Raw genomic sequence first — 24,990 nt, 5'->3', positions numbered from 1 at the left:
AATAGCAACAACCACCGTGATACTTACATCATTTACTGAGCACTTACTCCATGCCCAGCACTGCACTAAGTCCTCTATATTTATTACCCCATTTAATCAGCTCAACCACTTTATGAGTGAGAATTAACGTTATCCCCATTTTGCAGATGAGGAAATAGAGGCAAAGAGCTTAAGGCATCGGCTCATGCTTGCATAACTGGTAGAGTGGCAGAGTCAGGATTTGACCACAGAGTACAGGGTCCAGAGACTGAGCTCATGCAGAAGAATATAACGTTTGGGGTGGGTGAGGGACAAAATGGGGAAGGCATATCCACAACATAAGGGAGGGCACCAAAAGCCATCCTCCTCTTGTCCTGTGGAGGAGGGCTGGCCCCAAACCCATCCTTTTCTGCTTGGTTGTGAAGATAAACACTCTACTAGTCCTGAAAAGACCCAACAGGCCAGCTGGTGCACCCACTGTATAGAGGAAGAAACTGAGACTGTGAGAAGAACTGAGATCTGCCCTAGGTCCCATGACTATTGGGTGGGAAATCCAGAACTACAACTCAGGGTGCATAGTCCCATGTGCTTTGTGACCTGGAGAGCTATATTTTTAAATTAATGATTTAATTACTCTCTGGTATTATCCAGTAAATCTGGGAACAAGTCCTCTTCCTAAGGCCTGTCAGTTTACTTGGCAGAGCCCTTGTGATGGGAGTTTTCTGCATCAATCACCCAGGATGCTTTCAATCTGCATTTGCTTCTGCACCATGCAGTCCTCTGGCAGGTCTGCAATCCACTGCAGGTAACACAATTTGCCCATGCCCCTAATACATTAATCACAATTTCTTTCTTGTCCCTTCCTTTCTTCAAATGCACCCTGGGCACTGTGCCCAACATCGTCTTGCTAAGTTTTGGTGCACATCTGGAGCTGTGTGATAATCACTGTGTAGCACAGTGTCGGCTGCAATGAAATTATAACCCTGATCAAACAACCAGGAATGGAAACAGTGATTGTGTCGGACAAACACAATCCCATTTCTACCTGTTCCCAGGCTCCAGGCAGCTTTCGGCCCCAGCACTGGCTATACCATTTGGTATACAGTTCTCTTTTCTCCAACAACCAGCCCCTCGATCTCTTTGGAGCATAACATAAAACTGGCCGCAGCCATATTTATTATTAATCCACCAAAGAAGATAAATGCTTCTTAGAAAAAAGCTTATCCCTAAGGAGGCCTAGGGAGCAGGTCCCAGCTGGCAGGGGAGGAAACAGGACCCACCACAAACTGGGCCCTTCTGAGAGCAAAGGCCCTCTCTGCTGTTGGCAGAATCTGGGTTTGAAACATTGATGAGCTGTTGTGCCTGGGAACTGACAGCCCTGGGGTGTGAACAGCCCCCAGGCCAGCTGGAACTCAGCTCTTGGCTTCAGAGGCTTGTCTCATTGCCAAGTTGGCAGAGCTTTCCCTGAGCAATGTGGTGTGGGCTCAGTACTAATTTAAGCCACGTGATCATCTCAATGCTTTTCAAGGTGGGAGGGTTTGTGGGTTGGCTCTGGGATGGGGACAATTACTTGGCCAGAAGGCAGGAAATGACATCATATCAACAGTGAGAAGGCCAGGCAGGGTCTTCCCTAAACAAGCCTAACCCACACCTACTACCAGGTGACAGCCCCTGGCCCAAGCTCCTTCAAGACCCAATACCAGGTCATTTCAAATCTACCCAGAGAGATCACACCATCTTATCCTGCCTTGTCTAACTCAGATATCATCCCCACCTTCTCCTTCCCATCCCCCCATCCTTCAATACTACCCCTGCCCCACTCCCAGCCTCAAGAATGTGCCCTGAGCCTCCCTCGGGTAAGAAAGGGATGGGTAATCCTGTGCTCTCAGCTGGTGCAACTTGCAGAGTGGTTATCAATTGCACCTAGGAGCTTTGCCCCATGAATGTCACACCAAAAGTGACAACATCAAGGTAGGGGGAGTGAACTCAGTGGACAGGAGACACCTAGAGCCAAGCAGTAGAGATGAGAAGACGCTTAGCTAGCAGAAGACCAGAGAAAGCTAGTGAGATGAGGACCTCAGAGAACATCCACTACAACCTTCTGGTAAGATGAGGAGCAGCCTGGAGAGGACGAGTAACTTACCTAAGACACACAGTGATCGAGGGGTGAGACTAGAGGTCAGCTCTCCTCCCTCCAGTACAGCTTATTCCATTCAGCTCTCTACTGATCTTCATAAGTGGGTGTGTCTACACGTGACCTCCACCATACACACACGAACCTGTTTCTTACCCATCTTCACCCAGGTCCCTAAGTCCCAATGACCAAGTTGGCAAGTACCAGTGAAAGTGTTACCCTCATAGGAGTCTGCACTAGCTGGGGAGACCAGATAGACACATTAAGTAGCTAGCACCCAAAGAGGCAAATAGCAGTCCCTGAGATCTGGTGTTTCTCAGCCATTTATCCATCTCAAAGTACCTGGGCTACAACCCAGCCCATCAGCCACGGTAACTCATTCTGGCAGTGATTCAGCCAGAGAGAGTCTGAATCTCAGGGAGCAGGATAGAAAGTTCTTCTCTGCCCAGGAGATTCCTTGCACATCCCTGACTACGGTTAGGGTGGGGAAGCCTCACTGAGAGTCACTGCACTACAGTGGATGCTACAGATTTCAATTTCTCAGTTTTCAGGGGCAAGGGAAGCCAAGGTGAGGGAGCAGGCGATGCTTTCTAGAGAGGCTGCACTTTAAACCCAGTGGGTTTGGGTGGCATGGAGAAAACTGAAGGAAAGTATAAAAAAGAGCAGATAAGGGGAAGAGGTGCTGGCCCTGATATTTCCTCTGCATATTCCTAGCATATTCCTAGCATATGTATTAATGTAGGTTTTCTCTGTAACTGACTTGAGACAGAAGTCTGGGAGCAAGGAGAACCCACCCAGGAAGAGGTCAGGCAGGCCCTTGGGGCTCCTGAGAGAGGGCCCTACTGGGTCCTTGCTGGGTTTGATGAGACAAGGCCTGAACTCCAGAAACTGCTGTCAGTGATCTGGCTTCTGCTCCACCATCTGGGAGTAGGTGGGGAGACGGTATCTCATCCTGTCCCTCAAGCCTCAGTCCCATTTCCCTTGAAACCTCCTCATGGTTGGTTTGTGCTGGAGAGAACAGCGTTCAGAGCCACCGCCTGCCAGACACCGGAGCCAACACAATCTGAGCGAACAGGTAGAGAAATGGGAGCTGCTAGCCTGAGATGAGGCGACAGAGGAGGTGAGAGGTTGTCTGTGCATACTTACTTCAATCTCCATCATAGGTGCAAAGTGGAGATAATAATAGACCTTACCACCTAGGGGTCCCCTGGAGTTTAAATAAGACACTAATTATAAAGCATATGCACATGAAGACAGGCTACAGAAATATTTTGTCCGAAGGTCATGTAGCTAGTAAATGGCATTGTTGGGATTTGAACCTAGGACTCTATGACTTGAGATATGGAGCTCTGAACTGTGATGCCCTCTACTATCTTTATGGTGCCTAGTATATGGCAATCTGTGTCCTCCACTGGACTGTGAGCATCCTGAGGACAAGGACCATGTCCTTACCCAGACTCAGCCTCTAAGAGCAGCTCAGGGGGGCATCACCAACGGCAGCTCTTAGTGATCATGGGCCAATTCAAGGCCTGGAGACAGTGCTTAGATTCTGTCCAGGAGCTGACATCCATGTGTAGATGTCAATGTAGCTATCCTGCTCCTCTGGATTCTGGGTTGTCAAGAGGGTGAGCCATTCCAGACAGGATGGAAGAAATCCTCCAGGAAGGAAGTCAGGCATTTGTGGGAATAGAGGGAATGCCAAGAGGCAGGTGGCAGGAGAGAAAATTCACTACACATCTAGAGCAGTTTGATACCCAGGGATAACCATTGCTGTCATTCTGAAAAAGTGGCTACCAACATCCCCAGCCCCCAGAAAGTGCCAGGACCCCTGATACCATTCTAAGAGGAGACGAGCATAGGGACGGCTGCTAACTTCCTGTTCGTGTGCACGTATGCCTGAGAGTCTTAATTAGGAAGTGTGATGTCTGTCTGGACCATTCCATTGAAATGTGGAGAGGAAGCCAGCGAGTCAAGACTGGGATACCCACTCCTGCTGACTCAAGCGGGAATGTCAGGAGAATCCAAGAGGTTTCTCCAGCAGCCTGAGGTCCTTAGCAAGAACTGAAGACTTGGGGTGCAGGCAGCATTTTCATCTTTTCTTCCAGGTAAATAAGAGCCCTTTGACTGCAAAGTCAGTATGGTATATTGCCACTGTTAAAAACAGTTCATGAAAATTTAGGCTGCATTAAAAGAAGCAGGACATCAGGGAGCCCTGAACAACCAAAACAATCTTTTAAAAAGGAAGAACAAAGTTGAAGGTCTCATACATCCTAATTTCGAAACTTCCTACAAATCTACAATAATCACAGTGTCATACTGGCATAAGGGCAGACATTTAGACCAATGGAAAAAAACGGAGAGCCCAAAAACAAACACTCATATATATGGTCAAATGATTTTCAACAAGGGTGCCAACACCACTCAATGGGTAAAGGACAGTCTTTTCAACAAGTGATTCTGGGAAAGCTGGATATCCACATGCAAAAGACTTCAATTGAAACTTTACCTTATATCATATAAAAAATTATCTCAAAATGGATCAGTGATATACGTATAAGAGCTAAAACTAAAACACTCAAGGAGAAAACTCTTATCATGGGGCAAAAGCTTCATGAAATTGGATTTGGCAATGATTTCTTGGATGTGACACCAAAGGCACAGGCAATGAAAGAAAAATTAGATACACTGGACTTCATAAAAATTAAAAACTTTCGTGCATCAACACAAACTATCACCAGAGTAAAAAGGCAGCCCATGGAATAATAGAAAATATTTGTAAATCATATGTAATGAAGGGTTAATATTCATAAATATATACTGGATAAATGCCTAAAACTCAAAAACAACCAAGATTAAAAAGGACACTTCTCCAAAGAAGACATACAAATGACCAATAAGCACATGAAGAGATGCTCATCATCACTAATCATAGAAATGCAAATCAAAACCACAATGAGATACCACCTCACACCTATTAGGATAGCTATTATTTTTTAAAAAAATAGAAAATAACAAGTACTGGCAAGTATGTAGAGAAATTGGAACCTCTGTGCATTGCCAGTGGGAATGTAAAATGATGCAGCTGCTGTGGAAAACAATACGACAGTTCCTCAAAAAGTGAAACATAGAATTACTATACAACCCAGTGATTCCACTTCTGGGTATAAATTCAAAAGAACTGAAAGTAAGAACCCAAAGAGATATTTTTACACCAGTGTTCATAGCAGCATTATTCATAATAGCTAAAAGGTAGAAACAATCCAATGTCCACTGACTGATGAGTGAATAAATAAAATATGCTATATACATACAATGGAATATGACTTAGGCTTACAAGAAAATACAATTCTGAAACATACTACAATGTGGATGAATCTTGAAGACATTATGCTAAGTGAAATAAGCCAGTCACAATAAGATAAATACTGCATGATTCCGCTTCTATGTGGCTCCTGAAGTAGAATAAAGGTTACTGGGGGCTTAGAAGAAGAGGAATATGAAGTGATTGTTTAATAAGTACAGAATTTCAGTTGGGAAGATGAAAAAGTTCTGGAGATGGATGGTGGGGATGGTGCACGTTGTGAATTTACTTAGTGCCACTGAACTGTGCACATAAAAATGCTAAGATGGTGAATGTAATAATATGTGTATTTTACAATAATAAAAATAAAAAGCAGGACAGTGGAATCAGGGTGGCCTTGCCCTCTGATCTGATGAGCCCCATCAGAACACAGGGTTCTAACCTAGGAGGCATGTTCCTGAGAGTCAATGACGAACCAGAACTACGCAGGAGGCAGACTGGACATATGCTACAAGAGGCAAGGCTGAGGAACCTGGGGATGTGATGCTGAGAGGGGAGAAGCCTGTCTTCACACAGCCGAGGGGCTGACATGAAAGCGTACATTGTGTTGTGACAGGGGAGACTGGAGCAGACAAGCAGAAGTCTTGGGGAGACTGCCTGGGGTTTATATTCAGGCCAATCTTTCTGACAACCAGTGCTACTTAATAGTGGAATGGGTTGCACTGAGAGGTTGGGGCTGTCCACCGCTCAAGAAAGGCTGGATTCAAACCAAGGCTGGAGAGGCCACCAGTGGAGATATCATGGAAAGGATTCCTGTGACAGTAGGAGATTGGTCCAACTGATCTCCATGATCCCTAGGCATGATCCTTCAGGCTCTCATCTCCGAGGTGCTGGACTGTCCGCCCTTAGTCTTGCCCTGCCCAAGAGGCAGGTAAAAAGCACATTCGACCAAGGATTAGGAGACTCCAATTGTAGTCCCAGCTCCATCAGTGACTGGTTGGTTGATCTTGAATGAGTCACCACCTCCCTGGGCCTCAGTTTACTCATCTGTGTAATTAACCTCTACTGGCCCTTTCTCACCTCCTCACACCCAGGGGTGTGGCAAGTGAAGGAAGGACTCTTGAAGAGGAGAGCCCAGGTATCTTCCCAGCCCTCCTCCTGTCCCTCCTGGTCTCTGCTTTCCCTTCCTCCCAAATCAAGGCTGGTAGCTTTTCCCCGAGGCCAGTTTGCACACCCCTGGCAGTATGCTGGATGTTTCTGGTGATACAGAAGGGTTATCTCGAGTTCCATATTCATTTTAATATGTACAAATGTAAACCTGATATTTAGAGCAAATGATAACAGGGTTTTTTTGGTAGTGATATCACGTTCTTTAAAAATAAACGTACAGGATCCTTGAACAAGATGGCGGCGTAAGTAACCGCTGCACCCGCCGCCTCCCGCAGCCACATCAAAATTACAACTAAAATGCAAAGCAACCATCACTCAGAGCCTCCTGAGATCTGGCTGAACAGGAACCCCACAACCAGGGAACTGAAGGAGCAACGAGACCGGAGGAGGGGTGGAGACGCGGGCGGATCGGGGCTGAATCGCCGAGACGTGGCGGCGGGCCCACAGCCGGTGCCGCGGTTTAAATCCAGGAGGGAATCTTGGTGGCAGAGGTTTCCCGGAGGAGTGAGGGGTCGCAGCCCCACAGCAGGCCCCCAGCCCAGGGCTCCAGGGCCTGGAAGAGACGTCCCCACAACCTTGGGCTGTGAAACCAGCGGGAACTGTCTCTAAGGGTCGCAGAGGCTGCGGGAGCCCCAGCAGCTCCTCTAAAGGGCCCGGCACGGACTCACTCGGACGCTCCCTCTGAGCCCAGCGCCGGGCAGCAGTCGGAAAGGACCCGGGACACTCGGGGGGGAACTAACCTGCCTGAGATCCGGGCAAGAGGTGAAGGGGCAGCTTCCTCCCAGGCAGAAGGGCTGGCAGAGGCCAAGGCTCCTTTGGCGAATCCTCCCCGCACACAGCCGGCAGGCAGGCGCCATGTTTGAATCGCCAGCACGTGACTCCCACCTTTGGCCCCGCCCTGTGATTCCCAGAGGCCCCGCCCCTCCCCACCTGCAGCTCATCCAGGCCATTTCCAGGGGCTTTTCTATTCTAGTGGTCTCTCTAGCCTCATGCTTAGGACTTTCCTAAAATCTCTCAAACAAGCAGCAGCATGCCCCATACGGCTTGATAAGTGGCCCCAGGCCTGGCACTAGCGGCAGCCTGCACTGGCTCATAGCTTGGCCTCTCCTGGGCACCTGCAGGCCCAGCACAAGTAGCAGCCAACTACTGTTTGCTGTGTAGCTCACGCTGGGTGACCCTCGGCAACGCACTGGCAGAGGCTGACTTTGCACCTCCAAGGAGGCCCCAGAGACAGTGCACCTGGTGGTCAGACTCCACCACGCTGGATTACAACCCTACCACATCCACGAGTGACACACTCAAGGGGCACACTCAGTGAACACCAAAGCTCCACTGAAATAAATCCTGCTCCATAGGGGTGTCTCCAGCACAGCAGCTCTCTGGCTGTCGTTGCAGCTGGTCCTCACAGCCGATTGGCCTGGGGGTCAATTCCTCCCAGTGACGCCAATAGCAACCAAGGCTCACCTACAACAGGACAGTGCACACAGCCCACACAGGGGAGCACCTAGAAGGCCCAGCTCAGGTGACTGGGGAGGCTGGGCCACTGGACCCTACGGGACACCTACTATACAAAGCCACTCTACAAATTCCAGGAGAAATAGCAGCTCTACCTAATACCTAGAAACAAACACCTGGAAGCAGCCAAAATGTGGAGGCAAAGAAACATGTTACAAAGGAAGAACAGAAGAAATCTCCAAAAAAGGAACTAAATGAAATAGAACCAAGCAAGCTACTAGATAGAGAGTTCAGAATTATGGTTATAAGGATACTCAAGGATATTAGTACAGCTATTAAGAAAACAAGTGAGACCATCAGTGACATAATAAAGTACCAATCAGAAATGGAGGATACACTAACTGAAATGAAAAATAATTGACAGGGAATCAAGAGTAGAGGATGCTGAGAATGAAATCAGCAATTTGGAACATGAGGAAACAAAAACACCCAACCAAAAGAGCAAAAAGAAAAAGAATTCAGAAATATGAAGATAGTATAAGGAGTCTTTGGGACAACTACAAGCGGCCCAACATTCATATTATTGGGGTACCAGGGGGAGAAAAAGAGCAAGAAATTGAAAACCTATTTGAAAAAATAATGACAGAAAACTTCCCCTACCTGGTGAATGAAACAGACTTACAAGTCCAGGAAGCACAGAGAGTCCCAAACAAGAGGAACCCAAAGAAGCCCACAGCAAGACACATCATCATTAAAATGCCAAAGGTTAAAGACAAAGAGAGAATCTTAAAAGCAGCAAGAGAAAAGCAGTTAGTTACCTACAAGGGAGCACCCATAAGACTATCAGCTGATTTCTCAACAGAAACTTTGCAGGCCTGAAGGGAGTGGCAAGAAATATTCAAAGTGATGAAAAACAAGAACCTACAACCAAGATCACTCTACCCAGCAAAACTATCATCTAGAACTGAAGGTCAGATAAAGAGCTTCTCAGACAAGGAAAAGCTAAAGGAGTTCATCACCACCAGACCAGCACTACACGAAATATTGAAGGGTCTTTGTTAAGAAGAAGCTAATTAACAAAAGAATCTGACAAACTAAATAGATCCAGAGACACTGACACATGCAACAGATGATCATATTTCAGAGGGAAGAGGGAAGGGGATGGAGGGTGGGAAGAGATTAACCAAAGAAGTTATATGCATATATGTGTAACCCATGAACACAGACAATAGCGGGGTGAAGGCCTGGGGAGCAGTGGTAGTGAGGTGGAGGGGGTCAATTGGGGAAGAAAATGGGACACCTGTAATACTTTGAACAATAAAGATAAAATTAAAAATAAAATAAATAAAATAAAAAGTACAAGTTAACAAAGTTGCAACAAGTGAGTTAAAGAAGAATAAATAATAAGGGGAGTGGTCTTAAATAATGCAAAAATCTTGAAGGTAGAATGTGAGTGGCTGAGGTATGGGAACCTCCAATGGATTGAGGGGACACACGAACCCTGCTCCCCAGGCCCTAGCAACAGATCCCCAAGGCCAGGCAATCAGCCCCAAAGAAAACCAAACGGTGAAGTATTTGAGTTGATCCTGGTACCAGAGGCAGCAATTTTACCAGCCAGTTGAGGACAACTAAGAAATTTAACTTGGTTCCAGCTTCCTCCATCCATACAACTGGGAGTTAATCAACTTCTACCTCCTTTTTTGGGAAACTCCTCATGCCTACCTTCTCCCCAGTGGGCTCCATGAAGGAAGAGGGGGTCTTGACCAGGCCATTGACCTCAAAATGCTAGAAATATGTTGGGTGCCTCTCCCAAAAACTACATTTAAAGAGAAGCCTAGAGAGGAAAAAGTAACCTCCATAGTAAATGTGAGGCATGTGCCATGAGTAAGGGTGATGTCCTGGTCCAGGGAGCAGTCTTAGTGCTCCTGAGCTCACCTTCTGCACCAAGTAGGGTCAGTTCCCCACATGCCTGTGTCTTTAAGCAGGATATGTGAGATTCCCTGTGGATGAACCATCTAGAAACCTGATCAAGGTCCAGTCCCCTCCACCTCCACTGCTATCTGCTGATCATCTCGGTCAAAGGGTCAGTCGGTCAGCCTAGAACACCTACCTTCCCTGAGGAGCAGGCATGAGAGAAAGTTCCAGCTGATTTCAGCCAGAATGTCAGGAGATGCCCTTGGAGGTGGGGAGAAGGAACAAGGCCACCTAAGGATCCACCCTCCCTTGGGAGGCTGGGAAGGGGGTAGAATATACACTGAAATGTCCCTTTTCCTCTCTTCTCCTTCTATTATTGCCCACATCTCATGTTTTGAAATATTTTTACCTATCAAACTGCATGGATAAAGAAATAATTGTCTTTCCCGTTTTGATCATCAAAGATCTCTGGTAGCAATCAAAAACCAAGTTCATATAATTCCAGGTGAAAAGCAAAGAAACTTAGCCTTTTGTTTACCAATGCAGTCATTTGAATACTTCAGTATCCCATTTTGTATTCCTTTTTCCAGAACCCATCTTGGAAACACTAAAAACCTAGTGCCCCCCAGCTTATAAAGGCATAGGGGCCCAGCATCAACAGGTGTCTTTGTCTTCCCTTTAAGAGACAAGAAAACACTACCCTGAATGATTCTTGTGGAAAATTGAAGAACCACTGAATTACATTAATTCTTTCTCAATGGTGATTTTTTCCGAAGTTCTCCTCCTTACGGCTTATTCTTTCGAACTATATATGCATAGAGAAGACTAGAAATGAGTGCACAAAAATGTCACCTGTTTTACCAGATGTTCTTCCAGGTGATAGAATTACAAGTATTCTTTTTTCATGTTTGTGTCTCTATTTTCTCATTTTTCTGCAATGATCAAATTTGGCTTTTATAATAAAAGACCAATAACATATCTTTTTTTAAAAAAAAGAATAAATTTGCAAGTTGTTATGATGGTAATCAAAGAGAACAAGGCAAGTGTTCAAGGTCAGCTGATAGGTAGGAAATCAGAGGCAGAAAGAGAAACAGGGCTGAAGCCCATTGGGACAGAGGATATGTCTGTTTCTGCCCAGCTGGGCTGCAAGAGAGGGTAGAACTTGGAGACCAAGGGTACATGCTGGAAAGAAGAATCCAAGGGGCGTGTCAGCCTTCTGTTGTGACCTTGGGAAAGTCACTTCTGGCTGCCAAGTGCCTTTCCCTCCGATGGCGCATGACTCTATTTGATGATGAATATACTCATGTGTGCTATTCTCTTTTTGGAAAAGCATGTTCAACAATGGAGTGAGGTGAGGTCAGAGCTTTAAGGGGTATAGGGGAGATAAAATAGGACATGCTTTGTTCCTCTGCCTCCTCTTCAGCTAATATGACTGAGTTTAAGGCCTTTGGCCATATATGCACTTGAAATAAGTTGTTTCACTCATAAAAATCAGGAGTCAGGAGCAGCATGGTGGAGCGCTGGAAGCAGCAAGTTCTGATTCCCATCCACCATGCCCTGGCTGTAACTCACCTTCCTTGGACACCAGAAGGAAGGTAACAGAATAGGAAGGTAGGGAACGCTGCCGTTGAACTCAAGGGGACTCTCAGTAGATACCCATCAACAACAGGATGTGTTCAGGGCTCCTCCCATCCCTCTATTGTGCTTCTAGGTCCTCTTACATTTCCCCACTTCCCATGTAAGCTTGCTCTTGAGAAGGCCACAAGGAAGAGATGGGGCTTCACCTGGGCCCTAGCCAACAGGAAGACCCTGGAGGGTGGCAAGGGGAGATGGGCCTGCCCAGAGCAAGACAGAGGCCTGGGTGAGCCCAGCCCCAGCAGGAAGGGACAGCGGGCGAGTCAGCCTGACACTGACCTCTGGGTATGTCCATGGGACTGAAGCTAGCCAACAGGTCACGGCACCACTGGCGGTCGCCTTCCACCTTGCTCAGCCAGTTATTGCAGTTGAAGTAGTAACGGAGGTGAGGCCGCTTCGTGTCCGTCAAAATCACACGGTCTAGGTACCAGCTGGAGTTTGAGCCTGTGTTGTCATGCTCGATCCTGGGCAGAAGCAGACACCCACACCATCATTGGCAGATCAGAGATGACTCTCCTTCCGTGCTGGAATACGCAAATGTTTACTCCAAAGAAAGGGTCAATCATTTTACCTCTGAAACCCCAGTTTCCTCATCTACCAAATGGGGATACTTTGCAAGGTAGATGTGCTTATTAATGAATGTTACATTGTTACATCGCATGCAAGGAAATATTACCTCCCATTAAAAAACACCCAGGATTGCCAGTGCTTGCAGCAGCACCGTCTTGAGCTTTCCCCCTCTCCCAGACCCCTGGACTCCCCAGATATTCTCCTTAATCCCACCACCAGACGATCCCCCATAGCCATCTAGACTGGTGTTGTCCCATAGAAATATCACATGAGCTGCATGTTCAAGCCACACATGTAGCTTTGTATTTTCTGGTAGTCACACTGAAAAAGAAACTGGTGAAATTAATTTTAATAATACTTTTTATTTAATCCATTTATCATTTCAACATGTAACCATGTACATATGTATTAATGAGACATTTTACATTCTTTTTCTTGTACCACGTTTTCAAAAACCTGGTGACTTTTATACGCACAACACATGTGGACCAGCCACCTTTCATTTGCTCAACAGCCACCTGTGGCCCAGAGACTGCGATATAGGACAGCATAGATCCAGACTCTTCAAAACAAGTCCCCAATGATTTCCCTCACTTCCTATAGTCCCCCAATCCTTGTCAGTCCCAGTTTCCTCCCCAGAACGTGACCCCTGGATGATCTCACTTTGCAACAAGCATCTCATCCCTACCCATCACAGTGAGACCTTACTTACTCTTATAGGTCTTAATGGGACAAGCACAGATCATGCCAGCCCACAACCCCAACAGATGAATGACACACATGACATACACAGGATGCATGCCTCTGCCTGGCACATAGTAAGACCTCAACTTAGTGGTGGCCTTTCCCCACACACTAACACCCTATTCCTAACCCCCTCCCCGTAAGAGCCTCTTCCTTGCTGGTAACCCCTTCCCCACACAACCAGTACCAGTGGCCTCATGTGTCCCTATTTTACCAGTAAAGAGAGTTTATGGTCTTATGTTTCCTAGTGGGAGGAATGAAAATCAAGGCTGAACTGAGGTGGCATCTGACTCCTGTACAGGCCCTAGTCTGGGTGCAATCAGACCACAGATGATCTTGACATTCTGACAAATGGGCATGAACTTGAGTGGGGGTGGGTCCAGGGAGGGTGTAAAAAGGATTAATGGAAGCTTCTTCCTCTGCAACCAGGCTGAGAGAGTTATCCCTCCCAACACACTCACAAGACAAGATTGGGGGCCCTCTCTGTCAGAAACCATCCTGCAACATCTTGAATCTTCCTACTAACACTCTGACATCCTGGCATCTCTGACACTCACCCAGTGTTCACCGTGCACCAGTTACTGTTCTAAGTACAACTCACCAAGTACTCACCACTGTTACAGATGAGGAAACTGAGGTTTGGAGACTAAATTTGTCCAAAGTCCCGCAGCTAGTAAATGTCAGGGCAGGAATCTGAACTGAGGCAGTCTAGACTCGGCCTCTTCCTAATCACTGTGCTAGTGTCTCTAGGAGCACGTTTCCCAAGTTTGTGAAAAATTGTCTCAACTTGTCTTAACTCAGAATTGAATCTCTAATGGAGAAGTTTAGAAAACTGTTACTCAGGGTGGAAGGAAAAGATTTGGGCCTTTGGTCTCTCTTCAGATGACACCAGGAGAGTCATCAACACAAGTGTCATTGACACAAGTGTCAATAAGGAAGTCAGTTCCTAATCTACTTGCCCCCATCTCATCCCAGCCTCACCAGGCACCAGACTCTCACCTGATTTTGTAGATGAGGCCTACATTGTTGGTTCTCACCCGGAACACATCGACGTTGGCCTTCTTGAAGGCAGATTTGCTCCTGCAATGAACAGGTACATAGCATAGAATCAGCACTTGACTCACAGGCCCGGGAGGAAAGCCGAGAGCTGGCATTCCCCTTCTTCCTCCACTGTTCCCCTCCTGAGATGTGCTATAAGCATCCGATCCCATTCTGAGATTCCTTTCTGATGTGATTTGGAGAGGCAGGGGGCAAGGAAGGTTAGTATTCATTCCTTGATGTCACACCAGGTTAGCATGATCCTTGTCATGTACCAGTAAGGCAAGCATAACGGGCAATATTAGCCCCTTGTTACAAACAGTTGAACTGCTAGTTGATTGCAGAGTTGGGACCAGACCCTGGCTCTCCAAAGCCATGATCCAGTGCCCTCTGGATGCTCTGGGCTGGGACAGTGGAGGAAGAAAGAAGGAGTGATGGATGCCATGGTGCTCTCAGGTCTGCAGGCCTCCTGGCCTTTCCTTTCTTGCCTTACTCTTGCTGGGGAGAGTTGCAATGGCAGCCCCCAGTGGATGCGGGCCTTGGGTGGGGGTCCATGGTCCTGCCATTCCAACAAGAAAGGGAATACTCAACCCAAGGCAATAACCAGGGAAGTGGGGCGGTGAGGAAGTGTGTATCTGGCATCCTGCAGATCGTGTGAACAGAAGGAAGTACACCTGAGACGTTCCCCAGTGAGGTGCTCAGGAGAGTCCAGCCTCGGGAGCATCCTAGATTCGATCAGCTTAGACACAGGAGGGCTTTTGCAGCCTCACCATGGAGTCCTTCAGGAGTGAAAGCCTGAATCTCACGTGGACATCTGCTCCGTCTTCTGTGCGGGCCAGGACCCCAGCGTTCCAGCCAGGGCCTGCTCGAAGCTCCTCCTGCCCCCACGGTAAGGCCGCCACAGGGGGCTGAGAGCTGCAGACCTCCCTCCGTACTCCAGGCCAGGGATCTCGCACCAGCACAGCCCATGGGGAAAGAAAGGCACAGAGATACATGCCTGTTTATTGGCCATTAATGTGTTTCCAAGTAAAGAGAGAGGTCGAGGGTCTTCTCCCCAAGGCAACAAGGCTCCAACTCTCTCAGTAACAGAGGCTTTTAAGGTTCTAGAGACTCAGAAGCTGTGACTCTGAAAATAGACCCACTTAGGCAAACACTCTGCCCTGGGGAGAGGTTTCCTTACGGTGGTGGGAACCTCATGCGACCTGGGCCTATGGCTCCCCTAAAGCAGTGCAGAACTCATGCAATCAGATGGAAATGGACACTGAGGTGACCCTGTGAGAAAAAAGAGCCCCCAAAGGTGCAATCTGGGCACAGAGGGGGAGGAGGAGAGAATGGCAGAGCCTCCTCAGTTTCACTTGAGTACCAGGGGCCACTCCTAGGATGGCTGAGTGCACCTGTCAGACTCTCGTGTCCAGGGGTAAATAATAACACATTGTGTTTTATTTCACAGTCAAAGCAGTGGTTAAATGACTGGGACAAACATGTGAACACCAAACCTGTGCACCAGAATTATGTGAGTAGGAAACAAGGAAATTAATACTAGGTGTTTTCTGTTATAAAATATGAAACAAGAAAATTGATTTTTAGACTAAATAGACAACAGTCTTTACCTCAAATAAATACCCTAAGAAACAGTCACCCTGGGAAGCCATATGATGGAATATTATGCAACCATTAAAAATCCTGTTATAAAAGAAGATTTCACAAAACAGAAACAAGTTTATGATGGAGTCTTTTAAAAAAAGGCAGGTTAAAATAGAATGTACAAACAGAATCAATAAAACAGGACACCAACTTCATTTAAAAACAGTACAGACTGAGGGATCTCTACAGAAATATCATGTTTAGGTGGTAAGGCTACGTGAAGGGCTGGCTATTCATTCTGGCCTGTACATATTCTTTAGTTTTCCAAAGGGAGCAGGTCTTGTTTTTGTAATTATGAAGAAAGCACAGCCCCTGTCTCAGCAGCCCCCTCTCCACCCAGTGTGCGGCTGCCTGCGGTGAAGTCTTTGGAGTGAGTTTGAGGTTTGCTGGCTTCATGCTCTCAGGGTGAGTGGAATCTGGGAAACAGCCAATGCAGATGATTAAGGGAAGAGGAGGCTGATTTGGAAAGGAAAGGATGAGGTGTGGCTTTGGAAGGAAAGCAGCCGGCTTTCTGAGGAACCTCTGACAAGTCTCTTGGAAGAGAGGCACCCATAGCTGCACTTGGTGAAGGGGCTCCATGCCTTCAGAATTCCCTGTGCACCGACCAAAGGGAATGTGGATTTGTACATCCCAGCTTGTTTGTTAAATGCTTGGCCATGGTGCTTTATAATCACTTGGAAAACAAATTTTAGAAAGCAAGGTGGAAGAGGGGAGACCAGGGGAGAAAGATCGAGGATGGGGTTTTTTTGGGGGCGGGCGGGGGCTCCACACCATCTTGGGACCACACTGCAGCCATCCAGGTGATCATGGGGACAAAGCAATTGTCCACGGTGTTCATGGAGACCTACATTGTCTTGGCAGACAAGAGGTAGGCCTTCTGCATCCCGGGGTCTCTCTCTTTTGAGGAGGGAGAGGAAAGGACTCAGGCAGGGCTATACAGACTCCCTTCTCTTGGGAACGGGCCGGGATAATCCCTAACAAGGCCCAACCTCTGCCCACTGGGGATCAGATTCCGAATTCCTCCTTCTGGTGAATCAGATGCAAGTGCCTGTGGGTTTCAGAAAACTGACTGGGGGTGGGGTGGAAAGAGCGAAGGACAGGGGGTACCTGGTCAAAGGAAACATTTGAAATAGACTACTTCAGATCTCCTGCTGGGAGACTGCGTCTTCTCCAAGGCTCCTGGTAGATCTGCAAGTGAAGGCTAAGGCAGAACACAGCCCCCCTCCCCCCCCCCAGCAAGGGTCCCCACCCAGGGGAGCCTTTACAAGTTGCACAGGGCATTTTAGCCACCAACCGGGCAGAGCCAGCAGGCTGAAATACCAGGCATTCTCTGACACTCTCAGAGGGTGAATTCTCAACAAGAGAACCATGCTGCAGAAGATACATGAGATCCCATCCTTTTGCCATATTCTGAACATGTGACCCAAAATTGGGGGAGTCCTGGGTGATGAAGAAGGAAACCCCTGAGCCATGGCTGTTGGAACTTAACTGATGTGGGGGTCAGGGTGCAGGTCAGCTTATGGGGAATCAAAATGAACATGTCACACCCTTTGCCACCAACAGGCACCAAAGTTCTTGCAGCAGGAATTATTTTGTGTTGAAAATATATTCTGATAAGCCATTTGGGAGTTGGAAGGTGAAAGTTCCTGGGGCCTAGGAAAAAAGGTGCAAGAGAGAGCAGGAATTGAGGGAAGAGAGAGAAAAGAACGTGGGAGAAGCAGGAGAGAAAGAAAGAGTGAGAGACATGGCCAGAGGCTGTGGAGAAACGGGTCAGGGAGAAATTTCAGGAAAGGTGGTGGCTTAATTTTGAGACTAAGGGGCATGATATTCCATTGCAAGTTGTTTACCCTGCTGCCATGTGAACTCTCTCTGGTGACCCGAGCGATCAGTGAAATCTAATGCTCCAAAAAGCCTGGTAGTCTGTGTGTGTGTGTGTGTGTGTGTGTGTGTGTGTGTGTGTGTGTGTAAGCTTGGTTCCAGTTGACACATGGCTTTGTTTGGGGATGGCACTGTGTAGTGAGGAGGAAACAGCAGTAGACAGTGAGATGAGAGATTTGGGAACCAGCGGGCTGGTCTGAGCTAACTGTGTCTACGTCTCACAGAGCACGGTGACCTCCGTGGCCATCTGCATCTGGGTTAGATGGGTGACCTGGAATTCCTTGGAAAACAATGCTCCCCTCCCAGACCGGAAGTCTCCATCCTGAACGGAAAGGGTCTTGGTGAGGATTTTATCTATGCAATTCTCTTTGTAGACATTTTCTCTGATCTTGCAGCATCCAGACTCTGGTCTCCTCCTTCATTTATCTGCTTACCAGGGTCAGATTAATCTTTCTTGGACACATAGTAAGTTGAGCCTCCACTGATCAGCTTTCAAGCAAGACCTTCTACAGTCTGGTCCTCTCTGCCTTTCTGACCTGCCTCCTCTCTGCCTCTCCTTGTAGCCAGTAGGTCCCCTCCCAGCCCCCACAGGCCTGTGCTGTTGGCCCTGAAGCCTTCAGATTTTTGTAAGCTGTTTTCCTTCTAAAGTACCCTCTTTCTGTTCCTCTCTTATCTGAATCCTTTTAACCATGCAAGGCCCAGATTACAGTTCTGCTCTAGCCACACTGATCCCAAATCATTCATTGAGCTCTGGCTATTTATAAAGAACGGATAGACATTGGAGGCATAAAGCAGGCCTCTCCTTATCCTCTGGCTCTGCCTGGCATCTCTACCCATCACCTCTCACCTCTCCGGGGCATACAACTGATATTGCAAAACATGCTCACATCCCTGAAACCACCACTCCCCATGGCTCTGCAGAGCCCTCAGGACCAGCCAGATTGGAGCCCTGCTTCCCTACCTGGAGCATGATGCAGACATGTGAGATACCATCAGCAGACCTGCGGGGTAATTGCGGGGTGGGTTGTTGATTCCTGCATGTGGGGCTAGCCCGGAGAGGCTGGCTGCCTACATGAGGTCTCATGCTTGAGGCCCCTTTGCCATGAGGCCTTTTCTCCTTCCCCACCACACACTTGCGAGAAGGAAGGTGGAACTCAGACTCCCAGTGACCAACCTTTACACCAGGTTCTAAAAGGTGGCCCGGGGGCCCTTTCTGAGAGTAATTTTGACAAATGAAAAAGGGGAGGGAGAAGAGTCTGAGGATACTGGATGCGTGAAAGAACGAAAGACAGTAAGGAGCCACCATGAACGAAGAAAATGGTTCTTTTTGTTTAAAAAAGATAGGCTGGGGACTCTCAAAACCAACTCAGCCTACTCCCCAAGGTCTAGTGGCTTCTCCCTAGAGGAGAGCCCTCCGGGAGGTCACATGGCAAAGAGGATGGGCATTTCATGTATGCTCTTTACCGGGCCCCCGTCACTGGAGGGAAAGGCTCCACACGAGCGTCACTCTGCAGGGGAGCGTACCCTGTTCTGCAGGAACAGATAGAACAGGATGTTACACCAACCTCGACGCTGTAGCCTTTACCCCACAGCCCACACTCAGGTAAGCACGCAACAAGGGCCTGGTCAGTCTGCTAAGCCCAGAATTTGGGGATGTCCTGGCCTGTGGACCCCACCCCTCTACAGCTTCCCCTGGCACCCCTGGAGGTGCCAAGCCATAAACCCCAGAGGTCACAGCCTGGAGCCCCAGGAGGCCTTCAGGGGAGCCTCCCACATACCTGCCAGGGCCACGAGGCCACGTGCTGAAGGAGAGTGTCTACATCAAGAACCTGGGTTTGAGGACCAGCTTTACCACCAACAAGCTCCATGACTTTGAGCTGCTCCCTGCTCCTCTCTAGGCCTCAGATTCCCCATGATGGTTGAATTAGATCTAGTGGTTTTCAAATTTCTCTTGGCTGTGGAGCTCTTGGTGCAAACAGAGTCTGACTCAGAAACTCAGTGGATAGAACAACTCAAAGTTGAGCTGCCCCAGCGGAAGGAAGGATAGGGAGGGCCCAGGACCAGATGATCAGTCCCTTGTGCCATTCAGCACAGACTGAGCGCCAGCTGTCCAGACCATCCGTAAGGCCCTAGACGTCTCTGGAATTCAGCGATTCTGCTAAGTGTTACTGTGTATGTCTGTGTGTGCACATGTGTGGTGGGGGAAGGACCAAATAGAAAAGAGAACATCCCCTGCCCTCAATGGGTTACAGTGAAATAGAGGACACAGATGTGCACACAAGCACATCTGCACAAATACACACATGAGTAATGCATGTGCTGACTCGAGTGGCAGGCAGGTTTAATCTGCCTGGGTGAGATGTAGGTGCAGAGTTTAAGCTCATGGCTCCCTCATATGCATGATCTTGTATCCTCTCCCCAAAGGTCCAATGATATACGAGAAAGCCAAAGCCTTGGATGCAAAAGATTTGGCCAAAGTTACATGGCAACTAAGTGGTAAAGCTGGAAGTAGACCCAGGCTTCTGGATCATGAGTGTTCATTCTCCCACATCAAGGGACAACTAATATGAATTTTTGGGAATTCTACAATCCAAAGTAGGCACTACTGTACACAAAAAATCAGGACAGGAGCTAAGGAAGGTTGACAGGAAGTCAATGGTAGAGACCCAGCTGACACATGGTATGTCGTTAGCAGAGGCTCGCACCACTAATATGCCTGTGGACTCACTTGTCTTCTCCCCTGGCTTCCAGAATCACATCAACCTTGACTACCGGCCCAGGACCCAGGCTCCATTGGTACTCACTTGCTGGTGAGATGGAGTTTGGGGGAGAGCCCATTCTCTCCGAAAATGGTGATGAAGACATTGGCATCTGTCCCTGCACCACGAACATCTCCTGTGGCTGTGACCACCTCATACACTGGAGGAGGAAAGGAGAAGACAGATGGCAAGCTCAGAAAAACAGCCTGAATCTTATGTGGGCTTGGAGTAGCCAAAGATCCTGCCAGCCCTGTAGGGGATGCCCAGCCACAAAAAACTCTATGAACTCCTGCTACAACTTGCAATCTTCTGAGCCAGGGTGAGACCAACACCAAGTCCTATTATGAGACCCAAATCTTCCACTTAATGCTGCACACTCATTTTACAGGTAGGGCAGGGGACAACCCAGGTCACACATTATACAGTGTCAATACCGGAGTCCAGCCCAAGGCCTCCAGATGCCCAGTCTGTGGTCTTTCCAGCTCAGCATACAGATGCCCTTCTAGACATGACCTTCAGAGCCTATACCTATCTCTCACCTTCCTCTTTGCCCTCTGCACAATGCAGTTGCCTTGCCAGCCCTCACCTCCCATGACCTCCTGGGCATTGTCATTAATCTCAGGATACTCCAACCCAAGGCTCTGTGGTGCAGAGCTTTGCCAAGGGGGTCTCTCTCTTTGGCAAGGGAACTGATTTCTTCTCTCTTTGTTCCCTTGAAGCTTGTTGTGTTGGCTGTGGATGCCTTTCCTTTTATGCCCTGAGTTCTAATGAAGGTCTACATCAAGGCACAGTGAAGGGGAGAAAGGAAGCAGTATGTTTGCATGATTCTCTGTCTCTTGTGGTAACCAAAGCCTTAATTCTTCATAGTCTACACCACAGGGGTGCCTGATCTGCAAACAACTCCTGGATCCCTCCCTTGGATAACTCTGGGACCTGAAGTGTTAGCCACATGGCTTACATATGCACAAGGGCATTTCCAAGCCAAGTGTCCACAGGAGAATGACCAGCATGGCCAAAATTCTAGAACCACATTACATAAGAGGAGATATAGAGGCCTGGAGATGCTTGGTTTGGAGAAAAAAGAGTCTGAGGTACAGGAGAGGGATGAAGAAACTATCTTAATAGTTGATTTAGGGGTACACAGCTATTTCTTCAATAGGACACTAATCATAAAAAAAATTGATAAATTGGACTTAACTAAAATTAAGACCATCATGAGAATGAAAAGGTAAGCCACAGACTAGAAGATACTTGGAATGTATCCAACAAAGGACTCATACTCAGAAGATATAAAGAATTCACACAAATCTAGAAGAAAAAAGGACCATACAATTTTTTAATGGGCAACAATTTGTTTAAAAAATAAACATATACTTACCATGCAACCTAGAAACTCCACTTTTAGGTATATACCCAAGAGAAATCAAAACATGTCTACACAGAGACCTGCACACAAATGTTTACAGCAGCTTTATTCATAAACCCTAAACTGAAAACAACGTAAGTGTCCATCAACAGGTGAATGAATAGGCAGACTGTGGTATAAACATACAGTGGAATACTACTCAACAATAAAAAGGAAAGAACTACTGACATGTGCAATATGGATGAATCTTAAGCACATTATGCTAAGCAAAGAAGTCAGACACAAAACATTACACACTATAATACCATTTATATGAAAGTCTAGAAAAGACTAATCTAATCTATTTAACAAAAAGCAGAATATGGTTTTCTGGGGTTGGGAGTAGAGGAATTGACTGAGAGGGCACAGGGAAATTTGGGGGGATCATTTAAATGTTCTATATATAGATTGTGCTAATGGTTGTGCAGATATATACATGTGTCAACACTCATCAAACAGCACATTTAAAATAGAGGCATTTCGATCAATGACTCTCTCATCATTGATGTTTCTATCTTTCCCTCTCCCTCTCCTTCCCTCTCTCTGAAATCAATAAAGATATTTTTTTTAATAAAAAAAAATAGAGGCATTTCATTGTAAAGTAAATTATATTTCAATAAAGTTGGAAAATGGACAAAAGACTTAAACAGGCATGTTATAAAAGAGGCTATCCAAATGGCCTTAAACATGTGGAAAAGTGCTCAGCATCACTATTCATCAGGGAAATACAAATTACAATTACAATGAGATGGTACTAGATACCCACCAGAATGGTTAAAATTAAAAAGGCTGACAATATTGGCAAGAATGTGGAGCCATTGGCACTCTCATACATTGCTGGTGAGAGTGTAAATTGTTATAAGCCCTGGTTGCTAAACATAATATCTACCCTATGACCCAGAAATTCTAATTCCAATTATAAATCCAAGAGAAATTAGTGCATGTGTCCATCAAAAGATGTATACAAGATCTGTAGCAGCTTTGTTCATAATAGCTAAAAAACTGGAAATTACCCAAGTTCATCACCATTAAATCAATGGTGATGCATTTACAAAATGCAATAGTACACAACTACAACAGCAAAAAGAACAAACTATATAAAATGTCACAACATGGATAAATCTCTCAGATGTAATGTTGAGTGAAAGAGAAGCTAGACATACACAAAAAGTATACTGCATGATTCCATTTATATGAAGTTCAAGAACAGAAAAAACTAATCTGTGGTGATAGAATCAGGAAAGCTGGTGCCTCTGGGAAGGACAAGGAAGGAGCTTTCTGGAAGTTGGAAGTGTTCTGTGTCCTGTTCTGAGTGGTGGTTAGCTACACAAGCATGCACATATGTAAAAATTCATCACATTGTACCTTTATGAGTTTTGTGCTTCATATATATTATTTCTCAATTTTAAAATTTTAATTAAAAAATTAAAAATTTAGATAGCTAAAGAACTACCTTGTGGAAGACAAATATATTGTGCAAAACACAAAATTCTGTTTGACTCCAGAGGGAAGACCCCAACTCATAAAGTCCCCTCATCTGCACAAAGAACTGTCAACAGCAACATAGAGTTAGTTGCTCCTAGTACAGAGCCTGGTAAGTGGCAGATGCCCAATAAGTAACTGCCTAGGTGGATGAATAAGGAAATAAGTGAGTGAACAAAGCAATCAATGAAATGAATATGAACTATGGGACTAAATGGACCAGTATTTAAATTCCAATTCTACTATTCCTGGCTATGTGGTTTCAACTACATTTCTTACTGAACCTCAATTTCCTCATCTCTGAAAGAGGGATAATTTCTTCCTTGAAAGATTATGGTAGGGATTAAATCAAATAAAAGCAAAGTCTTCAAAAATCATATTCACTGACTTAGCATTTCCACTTCTGATAACTGATCTCGCAGACACTTCCACAGTTGGATGAAAGATATGCATTCTATAAATAGTAGGTATATCATCATCAAAATCATCATTATCGCCAACACCGTCATCACTAACATCACATCATCACCATCACCACCACCATCATCATCCACACTGTTTCATCATCAACATCAATATCCCCATCATCACCACTGCGTCATCTCCATTAGCAACATTTCCAAGGAGGCCGCCTTGGAAATGCTGCTAAGGGCCTCCGAGTTCCCTTTTGATCTCAGATGCTGGAATGAGTCATCTTCTTGCCCTCATGTGCCCTGTCTCAGGAGACAGATTGATGTGCCTTCTCGAGTTTACCTGGAAAGAAGGTGGAGCGTTTCAAAGCAGCTCCCATGCGCCCCATGAGACTGAAAGGACAAAGCCCTGGGGTCTGGAGGAACTGCCTTCACCCATGAACCATAGCCTCTCTCTGAAAAAGCCTGAGGCCCCATCTCCACTAGCCACAGTGGAAAGAAGTCCCCAATCCCTGCTGGGCATCCGATGAGGGGTCAGGCCTCCTCCCCACCATACCCCTTCACAGCCTGGTCAGATCAGGCTCTGCATGAAGCACGGAGGCCAGGCTGGAAAAGGGCTCCTGGGATTGTATGACCTGGAGAGGTGGGCACTGCAGTTCTAGTGTATTCTGTGCCACTAAAGCTGTGACAAAGGGCAGGTCACCTTGCCTGTCATGCAGTGGGGGCCTGGTGTAACGCCTGCGCCATCTGCTCCAAGGGCCAGGACACAGGGGCAGCAGGATAATCCGTGAGAAAGGGGGTGGTCTGGAACCTCCAATTCCTCCCACAGAGCACCGGCCACGCCCCTGGGTGCCATGCCGCCCGCCCTGGCCCGCGGGCCGGGCCCCCGCACCTCGGGCCTTGTAGTACTCGTGCTCCAGCTCGTCCTCGTTGTCCTCGGAGTCGTAGTTCAGCAGCTCCTCCTCGTACAGGGCGATGAAGTCAATGTCTTTCTTTCTCCTCTTTTTCTTCTGGGGCATCATTTTGGCGGCTGCCCTTTCCTGGCGCTCGTCGGCTCACTGTGGCCACCTCGCTGCGCCTCCTCAGACCCGCAGCCCTCTCTCCCTGAGCTCCGGTGCCCACGTCTGGCTGGGCCCCCCACCCCCGTGTCCACAGTGCTGTTCCTGTTCCCCTCACGCTGGCCTCTGAGCCGAACCTCAGTGTCTCGCCTCTGCCCTTCCTGTCCCTCGCCCCTCTCTTGCCACCCTCTGGCTGGCCACCTCCTCCTGCACCTGCCCTGGGGTTTCTCCTTGGGCTTCATCACTTATTCATGGGCACTGAGAGCAGGCTGCCCTCCTTCCTCCCAGCCCCTCCCACCAGTCCCCTCTCCCCCCTTCATGGAGAATCAGGTAACACCGAGCTCTTGGCATCAGTTTCCCACCTGGCCTCCCAGCAAGGGGGCCCCCTGGGAATCCTCCGGAAGCCCCAAAGGC

At 47.3% G+C, this 24,990-nt stretch overlaps 1 protein-coding gene across 3 annotated transcripts in view; it reads right to left on the bottom strand.

The window, feature by feature from the left end:
- Positions 1 to 24,540, bottom strand: part of LOXHD1 (lipoxygenase homology PLAT domains 1) — a gene marked incomplete at both ends in the record, with an annotated part of 135,828 nt that extends 111,288 nt beyond the window's left edge. For all 3 annotated transcript variants that reach the window (XM_081150176.1, XM_081150177.1, XM_081150178.1), the window contains 4 exons: positions 11,868 to 12,052; positions 13,902 to 13,982; positions 20,267 to 20,381; positions 24,411 to 24,540. In XM_081150176.1, the coding sequence (XP_081006302.1) occupies positions 11,868 to 12,052; positions 13,902 to 13,982; positions 20,267 to 20,381; positions 24,411 to 24,540 (511 nt within the window). The remainder of the gene's footprint in view (positions 1 to 11,867; positions 12,053 to 13,901; positions 13,983 to 20,266; positions 20,382 to 24,410) is intronic.
- Positions 24,541 to 24,990: the final 450 nt, after the last annotated feature.

Source organism: Miniopterus schreibersii, assembly GCF_964146895.1.
Source record: "Miniopterus schreibersii genome assembly, chromosome: 10".
Lineage (NCBI taxonomy): Eukaryota > Metazoa > Chordata > Mammalia > Chiroptera > Miniopteridae > Miniopterus > Miniopterus schreibersii.
Note: the sequence above shows the minus strand (reverse complement) of the source record. Positions and strands in the feature narration are given on the sequence as shown.